This window comes from Mobula hypostoma, chromosome 18 (genome assembly GCF_963921235.1).
Source record: "Mobula hypostoma chromosome 18, sMobHyp1.1, whole genome shotgun sequence".
NCBI lineage: Eukaryota > Metazoa > Chordata > Chondrichthyes > Myliobatiformes > Myliobatidae > Mobula > Mobula hypostoma.
The window spans coordinates 3,608,018-3,626,791 of NC_086114.1; the positions used below are offsets into that span (position 1 = coordinate 3,608,018).

Consider the following 18,774-nt stretch of genomic DNA (forward strand, 5'->3'; position numbering starts at 1 on the left):
TCGGGCCTCCCTTCTTCTTCTCGCAGACGGAAACTTTATGGTGGAAACCAGCTGGAGATTATTCTTATTCTCGTTATTAATATTATTAATTTTTTTTCCTCTTCTCAGATACAAAACAAATTTTTGCCGAGTCCTCTGGTGTTACACGATGTTTTACTTCCACTGCCCGCCGCAGTTAGATGGGGAGTGTTGCCGGACTAATTCCTGTAAGTATGTTCGGCCGGTTCTGAAACCCGTGCCTGTAACTTGGCGTAAATTAACCGTGTGCGGTAACGGCGAGGATCCAACTGAACATATTTAATTGCCAAAAAACATCGTCTGCCAATGGCCATGGAAATAGAGTAATAATTGTGTTATAGTAATAACGGAATTTTCGTACTTTATAACGAAGGTTCAAATCCATGTATTCCATTAGAACGTTTCTTTACTTAGATTTTTCATGTCGGATAGTCCGCGGTTTTCCGCACCTGGGCGATGTGCGAAGGTGCGGTGCCGGTGCCGTAGCCTAACTGAGCGCATCTTTTAACGGAACAACTCTGGCGAGAGTCAAATGCGGCCGCTAACTAACGAGTTAAATGAATAGTGAGTGTGCCTCATCATATCCTGTGTGTATCTGATCTGATTTTGTTCTGCACAATCTTAAAGGTTTGCTGTTAATTATTTATGTTTTACAGAATTATTGAATCTCTGTGTAATGACGGATATCCTCTTAAGGCGAGTGCCCTTCGCGCGGCCCGTGTTCGGTGCTCGCCCTGATCCGCCGCGAAGCGGGCCACCTGCTTCCTTCATGCCTCTGCGGCTATAAGCGAGCCTTCCCTTTCGCCCGGGGGTTAATTTAGGCTCTTACCATCGCAGATGTTCGGTGTCATGCTTCGAATCAACGCCTTAACATGTGGTCGCGCTCAACCCCCTTTGCCAAACGGCCCGCATGAATCTTTTATGTTGTTTTGCAAACAAATAATACACGGGGTGGGGTGGGGTGGGGGGAATAGATTTATTGGAAGTTTTCACTCCCTGTCCAAGTGCTGGAGGTAACGTTCCGATTAGAACTGAAGATCATTGCCGAGAGATTTGGGAGAATTGTTTTGAGAAAAACAGTTTTTGATAATCTCATCAAGGTGCATTCTTGATGGATATTTTTAATGTCTGTGTTTTATTGAGGATCTGTCATTTGCAAATCAAAACTAAGCAGAGTATTTTCTAGGCGAGAGACCCCCTACCCAGTTCACTGGCCCCCGGGGATTGTCTCCTGTAACTGTTACCTAACTGAACCACAATCTGAACAAGCAAATACGGGATTTAAAAATGCGATTTTAAAAGCTGATCTTACTTTCCCAAGGGATACAGTGGAGTTTCCCCCCTCTCTCTTAAATAGTCGATCAAGCTTTCCTCCATGTTCAAGTCAGTAAAGGTTATGCCTCTTCTTTCTCAGTGAATTCCAGCGGCTTCGGAGGTCACAGCGCCGGCGATTTCGATGACGGGTTTCTCCGCAGAAAGCAGCGTCGGAACCGGACAACGTTCACCCTTCAGCAGGTCGGCCCGCCGCGGGAGACCTGCTCGTGAGACGCGATTAAAGTACAAACAAGCTGTGTAATATTGTTCACGGGGCTCTCTCGATGGTCAAAACTTTCCTTCAAATCAAACCGATTTTCGGATGGTTGCAAATTTAACTATGATGTTTCTCACAAACGAAATCGGTTGACAAGAGGGTGAGGCCTGAAGCAATTCGTCGAAATAAAAAGATATCATTGAAATTCTGCGGAATTCATTACCACAAACGGCTGTGGAAGCCAAGTCATTGGGTATATTTAAAGCGGAGGTTGGTAGGTTCTTGATTAATCAGGGCGTCAAAGGTTACGGGGCGAAGATAGGAAAATTGGGTAAGAGGGATAATAAATCAGCCGTGGTGGAATGATGGAGCAAACTCCATGGGCCGAATGGCCTAATTCTGCTCCTATCTCATGGTTTTATGGAAATCTGACTATTTCCAAAGTGTGAGAAATTTGATGACACTTTGAACATTCGTTTCAAATCGCAATCTAACGGGGCAAATTCCGAATCACGGTATTGTCGCTGATTTATAGGGAGATTTGCTTATTAAAAAGGTGCGTTCTCTCACTCTATTCCAGTTAGAAGCTTTAGAAGCCGTCTTTGCACAGACACACTATCCAGACGTATTCACTAGGGAGGAACTCGCAATGAAGATAAATCTGACCGAAGCACGAGTCCAGGTAAACGGGCTTTGAAGGACAGCTCAGACCTTTTGATATTGTCAGTGTAAAGTGCATATCTGGCTGTAGATATAGGAATGAAAGACTATCTGTCATTTATGTGATGCACTTTAATAACGTCAACATAATGTGGAATATTAGATTAGGTTGATTAATCGGTCATTCATAATTAACTAGTGATAATGTTCTACACTAATTTGTCCGTGTCTCTAAGGCACTAAATTACATCAATGCACATCCATTTCCTTGCCTTGGAAAAAAAAGTCCCAAACTCTCTCCTATATTGTGAGCGCAAACTGATTTTTGTCCTTTGTGAAAAAGAGAGGGTGCAGAAGAGGTTTAACAAGCCGCTGCCTGGATTAGAGAGCGTGCGCTGTGACGAGAGGCTGGACAAACTTGCGTCGTTTTGTCTGGAGGGTCGGAGGCTGAGGGGAGAACCTATAGAGGTTTATAAGATTATCAGAGGCATAGATAGAGTATCTGTTTCCCGGGGTTGAAATGTCTAATACCAGAGGGCATCCATTAAAGGCGAGAGGGGTAATTTCAAAGGAGATATGAGGGGCAAGTTTTTTTATACATATTGGTGGGTGTCTGGAACACGCTGCCTGGGGTGGTGTACATTAGGGACTTTTTAGAGACGTTTATACAGTCACGTAAATGTGAGGAAAATGGAAGGATGTGGACATTGTGCAGGCAGAAGGGATAAGTTTAGATGGCCTTTTATTTACTAATTTAATTAGTTCGGCACAACATTGTAGGCCGAAGGGCTGTTCCTGTGCTGTACTGTTCTGTGTTCTACGCTGAATAAGAGCTGGAAACCGCGCTGTCAGTGGAATTTTTGAATTATCTGGCTGCATGTAATTTAACACAAAGAGCCGGCTTAAAAAAAACTCACCCCGTGTTTAATAAAGGATTGCACAGACATGCAGTTATGAAGTCTGTTGTAGGTGAGATCTATGGTAATTGCAAGAATTATAACAGTTTGTCTCTGGGTCACGATTCTATCGTTGTAAAGTGAATGAACGCAACGCGATAATGGAATTCGCTGCTCTGAATTAAGCTTTGTAAACATATGATTCTTCCTTAAACGGATTAAGGGCTCCTGCTTATTAAATCTAGACATGATTCGACGTTCACTTGGAGGCGTATTGTTATTTTTCAATGGAACCCTATTTTAGGTGTGTTTAAAGTGCTTCTTCACCGTCGCCTGCTCCCCTCCTGCCTAAAGAGAAACTGCAAATTAAGATAAATGTAGCAATTAGGGGCATTGAGGACGGGCAGCTCACGACTTTGTGCGGGAAGGTGCAGGGGTGAGATAGCAAGTGGAGACAATTACTCTGTAAACCGGAGCCTGAGATTTTCAATCGTCTTTTTATTTTCTTGAGACAAAAGAGAACTCGGAAAACAAAGCCAATAAAAAAAAATCCGGGACATGGAATCCGTAGACCACTAAAATATGATTAATGTGTTAGAAAGCCCAGCCTTAATCGAAGCTGATGTTGTCAAACAATCACTAAATAGGATATAAACGACTTCATCATGCATGTGACTTTGTAGCGGACTGTCAGTGGAAAGTCATTAAAATATGATAATGAAAAATTGCTCAATTAAATATTGTTATAGCCAACGACCTTCAGTCAATTATGATGCAAGAAGTTATCTGCATCTGGTCCACACTTAACTGACCCAAGTTTACGTGATTATAAAGTCATTAATATCGTCGTGAAGCTAACAGAGAAATTTCAATCGCGCATGCATAATTGGGGCAGAGAGTCGGGTCCGCCCTTCACCGAGTGTCCGCTACCAAATTTAACAAAACGGACTAAATTAGAATCTGAATCAGGTTTAATATCACTGGCATACGTCGTGAGATTTGTTGTTTTATGGCAGCAGTACAGTGAATAATAAAAACTATAAATTGTAATGAGCATATATATACTAAATATATAAAATTAAATTAAATTAGTAGTGCAGAAAGAGAGGAAAATAGTGAGGTAGTGTTCATGGGTTCGTTGTCCATTCAGAAATCTGATGGTAGGGTGGAAGAAGCTGTTCCTCAAACGTTGAGTTTTGTGCCTCCAGGATCCTGATGAAGGCAACAGGAAGAGGGCACGTCCTTCCTGACCGATGCTGCCATTCTGAGGTATCACCTTTTGAAGATGTTCTTGATGCTGGTGCCCACGTGGAACTGGCCCAGATAACAACTTTCTGTAGTTTTCCCCCGATCCTGTGCAGTGTCCGCGGCATACCACACAGAATGCTCTCTATCGGACATCTTTAGAAATTTGCGAGTGGCTTTAGCGACATACCAAAACTCCTCAAGCTCCCAACGAATTTTTAAACAAATCTGAACTTGAACATTATTGCATTTTGATCGGGCGGTCATTACCAAGGCTATGTTGTTCTCCACGGCGGGGTCTTCCTAACGGGTGGTGGCAGTCTTTGAGTGCGGAGGGGTTGGAGGGATCGGGGTAGTAGGAAAATCTGGGAAGGGGGAAAGGTCCTGGTGCTTCACCTTAGTTATCAGATTGTAGAATCTCAGAGCGGCGGATAGGTAGTTGCCGTTTTGCGGGAACACTCACTGACAGCACGACCAGTGTCCTTGGGAGCTCGGCCTGACTTTGAACAGAAGTGTCAGAGCCCCATTCGATAACCCGACCACTTATTATCAGGCCAGAAAAACACAAATAGTGGGTGCTCGAACCTGACCTCACATCCCGAGCTTTGAATTGACAGGTATGGTTCCAAAACCGACGAGCGAAATGGAGGAAGACGGAGAGAGGGAGCGCGGAGCAGGAGACGGGGAAAGAGATCTCGGGAGAAGGATCGCCGCCGATGAGAAACCTCAACTCTCCCTCTCAAATGGAGCAAAACCGGAACAAGAAGGAGTCTTTAGAAATGCAGCAGAAGTAAGGGGATACCGATTTTGCGTCTTGCTTGTCGCGTTTGAGCTGTTGATGTTTTAACTGCCTGTGATGGTCCCGCTAAACTTGGCGTTTCTTTCAGTCTCAGCAGAGCGGTCGGTCCCGCCGGGCCCTTCTTCCCATCGTGTCTGCCTACCACTCTCCTCAACACCGCCACCTACGCCCAAGCTCTCACCCAAGTTGCATCGTTAAAAGGTGAGTCTGGCTTGCAGTTCGCTCGGTAGATCGCAAATGAAGATGTACAGGTACACCTCTTCTTCCCAGCCGGAAGGATAGGGGTGTGGGGTGAGGTCGGTGAGTGCACTGTTTCCGACCACTTATGTAAGTCTTGGGGATAGAACGAGACGCAAGGGGTTCATCAGGAACGATAAAAGGCAAGATGACCTTTATTTGTCACATACATATTGAAACAGCAAAAACATACAGTGAATGCACTTCGTTTGTGTCAACGATCAACACAGTCTGAGGATGAGATGGGGGCAGCCCGCAAGTGTCACCGTGCTTCCGGCGCCAACATAGCGTGCCCACAACTTACTAACCCTAACCCACGTCTTTGGAGCGTGGGAGGAAACGGGAGTACCCGGAGGAAACGGGAAGAATGTATAAACTCCTTACAGACGGCGGTGGAGATTGAACCCTGATCGGTGGTGTAGTAAAACATTACCTATTAAAAATGGCACTTCGGTCCTCCTTCCTGCATCCCAGGAGTCCAGCGACAGGGAACCCGAGTCTGAGGCTGTTTTCTCCCTGGGAGAAAATGGGCCAAGCTGTGATGATGCCCACAGTAAGGCGGGAGAGAAACATAGAAAACCTACAGCACAATACGGGCCCTTCGGCCCACAATGCTGCGCCGAACACGTACTTACTTTAGAAATTACCTAGGCTTGCCCATAGCCCATAGAGGGAGATCAGTTGACCCCTGACCCCTGCTGCCAAACCCGTCTCAGTATCCGAGACCCAAGCGCCCTCAATGAAGAGAATCCTTAAGTGAGACTTTTAGCCCGTTGGGGTTGAACACAAGTGACGGGGGAGCCGGCTTTGGCCAGTTACGCCTGATAATGGAAGAAGACATGGGTTGACATTTTTCCCCTCGTTAGACCAGTTCAGGAAAATGCTGACGTAGAATCTAGTAATGCCATTAGATGGGAAAGCAAGGTATGCCCGCCCTAGTGCTAAAGGCCGGCAGATGTAATTACATAAACGTTGCTGATTTGCTGAGTTCCTCCAGCAATTTGTACATTGCTCAAGATTTCCGACATCTGCAGAATCTTTGTGTTTCCAATTTGCATTGAGGTCTTCAAACAGAAATTTCCATCAGGCGGTAGGACTCCTCCACTCCACGCCTGTACTTACCCCATCGATGCCCCGTAGAGACATCACACCACCCTTTCGGGGTAAGATAAGTCGGTGGCAGCGCCAGTAATTGCACCGGCGCCCTCAAAGACTCGCTCAGAAGGAATTCCAGGCGCGGTGCTGTTTTACAGACCCCGACCACCGTCCTGTTGCAGATCCAATCGAGCTGTGATTTTAAACATTATTAAATGCGGCTAGATATAAAATTGTCACCAGGTACGACCTGTTACTCACCTAGCAGATTTGAGCAGAGAGTGGTGGAGCGGTTGTGCCTCAGATTGGAGAGGTAGTCCCGTGAAATATAACTGATTTGATTCCGTTTTAATTATTGATCCCTGCACAGAGGTGCCGGTATCACATCGAGCGTGATTAAGGAGGCGAGAATTGCATCAATTAATGTCTGGACTGTAACATTCACAAACTATTGTCACTTTCAATATTTATACCACAAACTAACGAATCTATTGGAGACGGAAACAAATAAGCTTAGAAATAATTGTATTTGAATCGGACGGATGCATCAGGTACAGATTCAGAAGAAATAGGGGTTGGGTTAAAGTTAAACATGGGTGAATGTCATGATTAAAGTCCCGTTGAAGAGTTCGCATCCGAAACATCCACTCTCCATGGATGCTGACGTGCCTGCTGAGCTCCTCCAGCATTTTGTGCGTGTTTCTTTGAGTAAAACTTGGCATTTTATCTCGTGTTCTAGTTAGCTGGCGCAGAGCGAAGGAAACCACAATGCATTTTCTCGGTTGGTCCAGGTTTGATGTGGGTTTTGAGTTTACTGCGAATGACGTGTTTATAGGGTGGAGATCCACGACAGACCCTCAGCTTCAAGCTAAAGTATGAACAGATTTGTAAATCGGTCACAGATGCGGGCAACCGCAAAAATGCTGTGCAGATTACATGTGTTTGCCACAACAATGGCATTGTTCCTTCCAGTCACCATGAGAGTTGATGAACAGCTCTGATAGTACTTGGTCCTCAAGCCCCTTTCGCCACAGAGAACTGATCAGGAAATTCGAAGCAAATTTCTCTCCAGATAACCCCAATAGGTTGTTTGAGCCACCCCAACACTGAACTGATTCCACAACCTATGCACTCACTTTCAAGGACTTTACAACTCATGTTCAGAATTGGAATCCTGTTTAATATCGCTGGCATGTGTTGTGAAATTTGTTGTTTTGCAGCAGCAGTACAATGTATATATAATAATGAAAACTATGTGACAATAGGTATATAGCCAACTGGTACTGAGGAAGTGTTGACGGGTTCATTGTCAGTTCAGAAATCTGACGGCAGAGAGGAAGAAGCTGTTCCTGAAAAGTTGAATGTGTGTTTTCAGGCTTCTGTACCTCCTCCTTTCTCAATATTTATTAGTTATTTATGTACTAGTATTACTATTTTCTTGTATTTGCACAATTTGTTGTCTTTTGTACTTTGGTTGCTTTTGATTTTGAACATTTTTCATTGATTCTATTGTGCTTTCGTTTGGTATTTACTGTGAATGCCCACAAGAAAATGAATCTCAGAGTAGTATATGGTGACATATATGTACTTTAATTTACTTTGAAGTTTAAACTTTGAAATTTCACATGAGCAGGACTAAGTAGGATTCAGAGTCCAGATGAAATTATATCATCTAATTGTTAAAATGAGTAAAAATACCTTAATGTGTTCAGTAATAATTGATTAAATCCACATTCTGGAATCTGAATTAAATTGTGGCACTATGAAACATACAGCAATTTATAAATAAATTTAATGCAAATTACTTTCTGGGCAGTTGATGATTTTACCATACAAAAGGACATGGTATGATAGAAGGTGATGGGGGTGCATCATTTTAAGGTGATTGGAGGAAAATATAGGGGGAGAATGTCAGAGGTCTTTACACAGAGTGGTGGGTGCGTGGAACACTCTGCCTAGTGTGATGGTAGGGACAGACACATTAGGAACATTAGGGTTATGTAGGAGGGAAGGGTTAGATATTCCTTGGAGAAGATTAAAATCCTGTACTGTGCTGTAATGCTCTATTTTCTATGATATTCTGTGCATCTCCAGAGCTCAAAGTCCAAGCACATGTTTGGTCAAGGGGCCCAAACATGTCCTTCCAATCTGGACCAAATAGTGGAATGAGATAGATGAGATCAATGACTTTGAGGAATCTGAGTGAAAAGCTGTTAGCACAATGCTATTACAGCCTGGAGCATCAGAGTTCAATTCTGGTATACTCCGTCAGAAGTTTGTACGTTCTCCCTATGACCATGTGGGTTTCCTCGGATGCTGCAGTTTCTTCCCACAGTTCACAGATGTACGGGTTAGTAGGTTAACTGGTCATTGTCAATTGTCCTGTGGTTAGGCTAAGGTTAAATAGGTGGGTTGTTGAGGAATGTGGCTCATTGGACCATAAGGGCTGTTCTGGGCACTACTTCTAAATAAAATAAAAGCAAGGTTCCCTTGCAGAAATCTCGGCCAATTGTTTTACAGGAGCAGATGGCAAGTCAGGTAACCAAAGTGGCATCAAGTATGTGTTGCTCATATTTGATCAGCTTTGTGAGCTGGAATCAGACATCTGAAGTCATTGCCGTACAAAGCAACCCTTTAATCCCTGGACCTTTTAATGATATTTTACCTTTCCTACTTTTTTCTATTAATAGAAATTTAGGCATATATAAATTGAGATCAAAATCCAGAATTCTTTCAAACCTAGTTGATTGTAGCCATTAAAGTTTGAAGTGATGCTTCTTACTGTTTATATTTGGTCTATCAGTACCAAGGAATTGATCTAGTGCAACTTGATCTGAGACAGAGGATTCTATATAGTAAACTATAGATTTGCCAATGATAATACACAGTGGGAAAGAATTCAGTTTTGAGGAAGATGACCATTAATCTATTAAATGTCCATAAGACCATAAAATATCAGAGCAGAATTAGGTCATGTGGCCCTTCGAGTCTGCTGTGCCATTTCATCATGGCTGATTCATTTCCCTCTCAGCCCCAGTCTCTTGCCTTCTCCCCGTGTCCATTCATGTCCTGACTCTATCAGAGCATATCAACCTCTGCCTTAAATAATGCCATGACCTCCACAGTCACCTGTGCCAATGAGTTCCACAGATTCACCACCCTCTGGCTAAAGAAATTCCTTCTCAGTTCCATACTAAATGGATTCCCCTCTATTCTGAGGCTGTGTCCTCTGGTCCTAGACTCCTCCACTACAGGAAACATCCTCACTACGTGCACTCTATCTTGGTCTTTCAATATACGGTGGGCTTCAATGAGATCACCCCTTATTCTTCTAATCTCCAGTGAATGCAGGTCCAAAGCCATGAAGCACCCTACTTACATTAACTGTTTCATTCCTGGAATCATCCTCGTGAACCTTCTTCAGACTCTCTTCAGAGAGTACAGACCCATAGCATCCACTGTTCCCCTTTCATTCCTGGGATTATTCTCATAAACCTCCTCTAGAGCCTCTCCAATGCCAGCAGATCCTTTCTTAGATATGGAGTCCAAAAAAACTCACACATAGTCAGACCAATACCTTATAAAGCCTCAGCATTACATTCTTGCTTTTATAATGTAGTCCTCTCAAAATGAATGCTAAGAATACATTTGTCTTCCTTACTACCATCTCAAATTTATTTATTTGTTTAGAGATACAACACAGAGTAGGCCCTCTGGCCCTTCAAGCTGCACTGCCCAGCAACCTCCAACAATCCCGATTTAAAGCTAACCTAATCACAGAACAATGTTCAGTGACCGATTAACCTACTAACCCATATATCTTTAGATTGTGGGAGGAAGCTGGAGGATTCGGAGAAAACCCACACATTCCATGGGGAGAACATACAGAGACTTGTTAGAGATGGCACCAGAACTGAACTTCAAACTCCAACACTCCAAGCTGTGATAGAATTGTGCTAACTGCTAAATTACAGTTGCAGCCAAAGCAAGTCAACCTTTAGGCAATCCTGCACTAGGACTCCCAAGTACCTCTGTATTAAATATTAGCTTATAAACTCTGCAAGATAGAGTATTTGTGTATAATTCTGAAAGATACTTGAGGTAACTGTGTATTTTTATTAATTTTTCAAAAGAGACCGGTTTTACATGTTATACTAGAAATCTGAAGTGAAGCAAAAGAATCCCAAAGGAAACTATCTCCACTGCTCTGCCAGACATGTCATTAATGCATTAACTACTATAAAAATTGGACCTGGGGGACACAGTTTTGGCTTTTTAGATACTGCCTGAGAAGGGCATTGTTGGTTCACCAGACTGATTCCTGAGATTGCAGGACTGCGGTATAACAATTGATGGGTCAACCAGATTTGCCTTCACTGGAGTTTAGTAGAATGAGGCTAACTCTTATTGGAACGTATAATATTCAGACACACTCAACACATTATTGCAGGGAGAATGTTTCCCTTGAATGCGGATCATCTGGAGTTAAGTATCACAGAGACAGAACAGGGAACTGAGATAAAATGCTTACAAGAGGTTGGTGAAGCTGTGGAAATATTCTCCAAAGAAATGTATGGAGACCAAATCACAGGATTTATCTAAGAAAGCAATAGAGCATAGGACATGGGACAGTACAGCACACTAACAGGGCTATAGCTGAGTAGCAGCACACTTGACTGTGAATTTCTAGTCAACAGTGCTTTTTATTTTTGTAATCTACAATTTGTTGTGTGTGTGATTTGTATGTGTGTTGCTGTGTATTTCCGTTTTGTGTATTGTGTGTGTATTTGTGTTTTGTGTGTTATGTGTTTGGTATTATGTGTGTTATGTGTGTGGTGTTGTATGTAACTGCTCTGTGTGTGCTGTGTGTATCTGTTCTGTGTGTGTTGTGTGTGTATTTCTAAACAAAAAGCATAAAGGACCAAAGAGAGAGAGAGTAGAAGTATGGTATTATGAAAGAGGATCTTCCAGAATAGAATGAAAAAGGAGCAGGCTTGAAGGCTGAATGACCCAATGCTGCTCCTACTTTTCTACAGTCTATGATTCAAGGACTTGACCAATCAGAACACAACTCCAGGGCAAGGTCTTTGCAGAGTGGATGTTAAGCTTTCCCAGGAATAAAGTTGGGATAGTGCACTGGTTTGCTCAATAGAAACCTTGCCTATGTGTTCATTACAATTTTAGTTAGCATGTTTCCTTTATTTCCTTCCCTAACTTTGTGGAACTGGTAGGAAGTTTTGTTTGAACGGATGCAGGTATGCAAAGTATTAGAGTCATACAGCATGGAAACAGGCCACTCGACCCAACCTGTCCATGCCAGCAAGCAAGTCCCATCTACCTGCTTATGTTCCATAGCCATCTAGAGCTTCCCTCTCCATGTACTTATCTGCATGGCTTTTAAATGTTGTTAATTGAAGCAAGAGGCAGACTTAATTACTCAACCCATTGATCCTTGATCCTATAATTACTGATGGAAGGGTATCCTTGTCAGATGATTATGATAAAGTACTTTCGGTTGGACTGAAGTAATGCAGATTGTTGTGAAGTGTTGATGACTTTTGCAGAACATGCCACTTTCCACCAGATTTGCAACAGTGATTCTTTTAATTATTTCACAAAGAAAGGAAACATCTGTTTTAATGTTACCAAACGGTGACCTGTACTCTGTGCAATAATGCAACTAATTTTTTATTTATGGTAATTGTTAGTAAAATACCTTTTCATTAAAGATTAAAATAATAAGCTTTATTTGTCACATGTACATCAAAACTTTAAGATAATGTCACTTTATTTTGCTCTCCTTTCACACTATTTAATTTAATTATATATGTATATTTACTATTGTAATTTATGGTAGTTTTTATGTATTGTTCTGTACTGCTGCCATGAAACAACAAATTTCATGTAAATGTCTGTGATATTAAACTTGATTTTGATTTTCTTAAAATAGCAGCTCGTCAACTGATCTGGCTTGTCTTGGGTTGGCAAATATGATTAGAAACAGTGAGTTGTCAAATTGCCTAACCTGGAACTGTTCTCAGATTTATTGAAATGGATGCAAAGCACAACATGAATTACTAGAATGCATAATTTTTCAGTCTCAAGATACCTTATCCAACCACATTACTGTGTAAATTTTAAACTTCCCATATTAACACAAAATGCTGGAGGAACTCAGCAGGTCAGGCAGCATCTTTGGAGAGGAATAACCAGTTGACATTTTGGGCCAAGACCCTTCATCATGGTCCTGATGAATGGTCTCAGACTGAAACGTTGACTGTTTATTCTTCTCTATAGATGCTGCCCGAACTGCTGAGCTCATCCAGCATCGCGTGTTTGTTCCTCAGAGTTTCCAGCATCTGCAGAATCTTTTGTGTTGATGATTTCCATATGCAAAGGAACATTATTAATGTACTTGTGTTCATTTCAGGGAACTCCCTGTGTTCCTGTTGCACACCAGATCCAATGGGCCTGTCCTTCCTGCCACCATACGGTTGCCAGAGTAATCGAACGGCCAGTGTGGCCGCGCTACGGATGAAAGCACGTGAACATTCCGAGGCTGTGCTCCAGTCTGCCAACCTGCTTCCGCCATCCAACAACAGCCCCGCCATTGGAACAAAGGCTGCCTTGGATGGCGACCAGGAGAAGGCAAGCCTCCCCAAAGAAAAGATGGAGAGTGAAAGGAACCTATGAATAGCATAACTGTAGAGACAACACTTGAGATCACTTTACGACATCTTTGTGAATGTTCTGACTATGCTGGATCTACACTACCATCAAGCCGTGACTCCGACTGTACAGAAGCTAAGACGTTCTTACCTGAGTCAAAGCCAAAAGATGTAAATAGAGGGATTCTGAACTTTTGCAGCAGAATATTTGCCTGCTTTTGTTTCCTTTAACCATGTTCATTCAACTCTTGGATTAATGGGAAGGTAGGAACTTTTTAGCATAGCTGTGCAGTGGCTGTGGTCTTGGTGTGGATGAACGTCGCCAAGCATTTCCTCAGATCACATGCAGTTTTATCTATTCTCTGATCACTATGCAGGAAGGAGGTTATAATCCCTGTCAGGTAAGTCATCACCGACCAAATGTGAATGGACACAGTAACAGCAGATTACTGATAAATTTGCATATACGAGTGGTTCTTCTGCAAGCTGAGACCATTGGTGTACGATCCAAGTTTCTAGGTCATTATGATATAGTAGATTTCTATTAAGTGGATAAACTGTTAATAGGAATTCATTTAAAATATTAATAGCACAATTTCTGGTATACTTTCCACTGCAATAGGATTTATGAATTTAATTTATGCTGTTAATTTTAACTTGAAGTTCTGATGAAATATGAATACTATAACAGTTACAAAGAGTGAGATATTTCAGGGCTCTATGTATTGTGGGCTGTAAATACGATTAAAATGTGTGATTTTAGAAAGAAAATATCTTGCATTTAGTTAAGGGGAAAACAAGAATGAAACATTAAAATGTAAAGATCCTAAATTTTAAAAAATGTTCATTGTTGCTACTTTATTTGAATTAATTGGGTGTTTTACTAAGAAAGTACAAGTGGGCACACCATGAATCAGATTTCTAAATTCCAGAGCAATATTCCACTGTAATTTCTTTAAATAGCCTCTGTCTTAGATTAATTGCCATATGCTGTAATAAACTGTGCATTCCAGTCTTTAATAATCAAGTTAATACCATTTCCTTCTAAAATATGATTAACCGGCATAAAATTCAACTTGATATGATCCAGGGTTCTTGTAACCTAACTTTCATATTTAATTGTTTGATTAAATTTGTATTTCCAACAGAAAGGTGCATAAATAAATGACGATTGAACAAATTAAGAATACTTAACAGCATTGCATCCGAAAAGTAGTTACACTGATTAAATTTTCTGTCCTTGTGGATTTTCAGGAAATTACTTTTGATCGTCAATAACACAATTAAGTAAACTACACGCACATTAGCATGAATAATTGATAAGAAATTATGTATTACCACGAAGTACTGATTTAATAATTCACGACGCGACACTAGTGACTATTGCCATAGCAGATAACGTGGATTTCTTGCCTGGGTTCGAGACAGTGTGCAATTACAGGGGGTGGAAGGTTGTGTATTTATGATGCATGGTTTAACCTCTTTGTTTTAAAAAAATAAATTAATAAAGATTAAAAAGCTATTGAGATGGCTCAATTTATTTAACAGGACAATAAGCATTAGGAGAAGAATTAAATCATCCCACAGATCTGTTCATACAGTCAGTGCTCTCGAAGTGCTCAGCACACTAACCTGTTTTATTCATGGCAATTTTATCCTCGTAACTGTTGTTTTTGCAACTCCATTGGAGCTGTGAATTCCATTTTGAATCCCAAAGCTTTTAAAGTTATTTGACTAGGATCTGATCAATTGCCCAATCAATTTTGAGCATCTCAGCTGCAAATCATTAAAATACTATTCTTTTGAAATGTTGTGCATCCTGCAGGATGGCACTGTGGGTGGATACTATAAAGCTTGTTCAGCAGCCCTGTAAAAGCATGGACGTCGTTCCTTTCTGCCTTATTGAATATCACTTCCGACCTCACTGTCAGTAATATATCATTGTTGAACTATTCTAGTGCCTGATGCCCCTCACTGCCAATCACTTCATTTCATTACTTAGACTCTTCTTTTTTATTTGAAGCATTTTACAACCATTTCAGAATCAGGTGTAATATCACTGGTGTATGTCGGGAAATTTGTTGTTTTGTGGTAGCAGTACAATGCAATACATAATAATAAAAAGCTATAAATCACAATAGGAACTATATATATATATGTTCTTTACATGTATGTGTATGTTCATATATATAAATAAAAATTATATATATATATGAAATTAAATAACTAGTGTAAAAAGAAAAAAATAGTGAGTTAGAGTACATGGGTTCATTTTCAGCTCAGAAATCTGAGGACAGTGGAGAAGAAGCTTTTGAGTGTGTATCTTCCTGTCTCTGTACCTCCTCCTTGATGGTAGCCATGAGAGGAGGGCATGTCCCGGGTGATGGGGGTCCTTAATGATGGATGCCGCTTTTTTGAGGCTTTGCCTTTTGAAGATCTTTATTTGATTGCAAAGATGTTCACACAAGAAGAAAGTATTCCAGATCAAACAGAGTTTAAACAATTGGTTGAGTGTGTGGAAAAGAATTTTCTTTCTGAAATTTCTCTACTCTACCATTGTGTTCTTCGGTCAGTGACCAAGACTTTGGAGAGGGTGCAGAATAGGTTTACCAAGATGCTGCTTGGATGAGAGGGCATGTGTTATCACGAGAGGTTGGACAAACCTGAGTTGTTTTCTCTGGAGGGGAGGAGCCTGATTGGAGATCTGATAGAGGTTTATAGGATTGAGAGGCATAGATAGAGTAGAGAGACAGTACCCCTTTCCCAGGGTTGAAATGCATGCATTTTAGGTGAGAGGGGTTAATTTCAAAGGAGATGTGAGGGGCAATTTTTTTTTACACAGAGGGTTGTGGGTGCCTGGAATGCACTGCCTGGGGTGGTGATAGAGGCAGAAATATTAGGGACATTTAGATAGACACATGGATGTGAGAAAAATGGCAGGGTATGGACATTCTGTAGGCAGTAGGGATTGGTTTAGTTGGCCATTTGGTTACTAATATAATTGGTTCGACACAACTGTGGGCTGAGGGGCCTGTCCCTGTGCTGTACTCTTCTATGTTCTGTTTTTCTCTACTCCTCCCAAGTGTTCTTCAACTACTGACTGAAGTTGTGCTCTGACTCCAAAGCTGCTGGCATTTGGAGCCAAAGACAGACTGCTGGAGGAACTCAGCAGGCCGAGCAGCCTCTAGAGGGAGGGTAAAGCGGGGGGTGGGGAAGGGTGAAAAGAAAGAACTGTCAAAATTTTGGGTTGAGACCCTTCCTTAGGACTTGCTACTTAACCAACTGTGTTCTCCTGGTATTTTGTTTATTACCTCTCCAGTTTTTTGTGTTTCACATTTGGCATCAGCTTACTACTTAATATTAGATTTGTGCAGCACAGGTTTTCTGCTGGTTTCTGGGGGTGATTTGCTACTGTACACCTGGTCCCTTATTCTTCACTTTCTTTAGCCAATATTTGTGAGGTTTGTTTATTTAAAAAGGATTTTTCTGGTCCTTATTTTCTTTGACTGGCATTAAACGTAGTCAACAAAATAACCGTGATGAATGTTTTAAATTAGAGAGACAAGAGATCAGCAAATGAAGGAAATCTTGAACAGCACCCACAAGATGCTGGAGGAACTCAGCAGGTTGGGCAGAATCTTACCTCTCACCCGCCAGTTTAACATTTTCACCCTCCCCCTACCTTATTCTGCCTTCTGCTGCCTTCATTTCCAGTCTTGCTGAAGGATTGTGGCTGGAAATGGCGGCTGTTTATTAGATGTTGCCCGACCCGCTGAGCAATTTTGTAAGTGTTACTCAATGTCTTAAATTATTTGGAAGTTTACGTAATATGTTGATTTTTTTGGATTAGGTTCTTTAGGTTACTGCAGGGTTTCCCCGGCACCTCAGTCTGCTTCTACATCCCAGAATCCTGTGTGTTTAATTGGCCACAATGGCTTTCTCTCACTACAGGTGGGGAGGCACAGGAAAGGATCATCTGCAGGATTTCTGGGGAAGTAAGGAGAGGGAATGAAATGAATTCAGACTTCATGTACCTGAAGGGCTTAATGGCCTCCCCAGGCCGTAATAAGCGAAGTAAAATGGTTGAGGAGTTCACAACAATGGAGTCACATTGATAAAAACAATGCTAGGAATTGTAATAATCTCTGTACAAAAATTCATGGAGCATCAAAAGCTGTTTTTCTAATTTCAGGCTCATTTAGAGGAACCATCCAATATTTAAATCCATTCCTTGCAAACGGTATTTACAGGGAAGGCTCTATATTTTATCTACCCTTCTTGCTGTCAGGACATTGATGGTGACTATCTACACCCCAATGCTTTTATGTTGAACTATTCCATGACTTTCATTCACTGACAATGAAGGAAAAACACTGTTTGAGCTCAAACACAGGAGACTCTACAGATGCTGGAAGTTCAGAGAAACTTGCAGAGGAACTCAGCAGGTCAGGCAACACCAGTTATGAGGAATAAACAGTCAACATTCTGGGCTGAGAGCCTTCATCAGGACTGGAAAAGGAAGGGAAAGAAGCCAGTAAAGAAGCCTTTCCTGGCTTCTTCCCCCTCCTTTGCAGTTCTGATGAAGGGTTTTGACCTGAAATGTTGACTGTTTATTACCCCCCATAGATATTGACTGACATGCCATTTGTAGGTGGCAGTGTTGCTGTGAGGTGCTGGTGCAGATGTTCAATTTGCTGAAGTGTGTGGATTTGGGAAGAGCTGCGTGAGGAGCTTTTGGTGTCAGAAGATATAGAGGTTTAACACACAAGCAGAGCAGCCAAGCGGATTCAGCAGGAAATAACACTTTACCAATAAACTGCGAAATAACAAGCCACGGTGGCAGGCGGGCGGCCAAACAAGAGACAACAGGTACCTAACGCAACAAGGCAATGAGGTAACTGAAGGCAAACAGCAACCGGCTGAGGATGGGCAACAAAGTTTGTGGATGAGAACTGGGTTTAAATAGGCTGCAGGTGATGAGCTGGAAATGGATGGCAGGTGGCTCCTGTTAGCTGGGTGGAGACTGGGAAGTGTTTTCCTGGGTGGAGACTGGGAAGTGTTTGCCTGGGTGGAGACCGGGAAGTATTAGCTGGGTGGAGACCGGGAAGTGTTAGCTAGGTGGAGACTGGGAAGTGTTTTCCTGGGTGGAGACTGGGAAGTGTTAGCTGGGTGGAGACTGGGAAATGTTTGCCTGGGTGGAGACCGGGAAGTGTTAGCTGGGTGGAGACTGGGAAGTGTTTTCCTGGGTGGAGACTGGGAAGTGTTTTCCTGGGTGGAGACTGGGAAGTGTTAGCTGGGTGGAGACCGGGAAGTGTTTTCCTGGGTGGAGACTGGGAAGTGTTTTCCTGGGTGGAGACTGGGAAGTATTAGCTGGGTGGAGACCGGGAAGTATTAGCTGGGTGGAGACCGGGAAGTGTTAGCTAGGTGGAGACTGGGAAGTGTTTTCCTGGGTGGAGACTGGGAAGTGTTAGCTGTGTGGAGACTGGGAAATGTTAGCTGGGTGGAGACTGGGAAGTGTTTTCCTGGGTGGAGACTGGGAAATGTTTGCCTGGGTGGAGACCGGGAAGTGTTAGCTGGGTGGAGACCGGGAAGTGTTAGCTGGGTGGAGACTGGGAAGTGTTTTCC

General features: G+C 42.2%; 1 protein-coding gene across 1 annotated transcript; it reads left to right on the forward strand.

Moving 5' to 3' along the window:
- The first annotated feature begins 148 nt into the window (after positions 1-148).
- On the forward strand, positions 149-13,174 carry drgx (dorsal root ganglia homeobox). Its single transcript, XM_063070130.1, has 6 exons — positions 149-186; positions 1,443-1,533; positions 2,130-2,231; positions 4,968-5,140; positions 5,238-5,350; positions 12,912-13,174. The coding sequence occupies exons 1-6, from the start codon at positions 149-151 to the stop codon at positions 13,172-13,174; spliced, it is 780 nt and encodes a 259-aa protein (XP_062926200.1).
- The last annotated feature ends 5,600 nt before the right edge of the window (positions 13,175-18,774 follow it).

Coding starts and splice junctions, on each gene's coding strand:
- drgx (XM_063070130.1), top strand. CDS start 149: ATGTTTTACTTCCACTGCCCGCCGCAGTTAGATGGGGA. Junction 187..1,442: donor CCGCCGCAGTTAGATGGGGA/GTGTTGCCGGAC, acceptor AGTGAATTCCAG/CGGCTTCGGAGGTCACAGCG. Junction 5,141..5,237: donor TCTTTAGAAATGCAGCAGAA/GTAAGGGGATAC, acceptor CGTTTCTTTCAG/TCTCAGCAGAGCGGTCGGTC.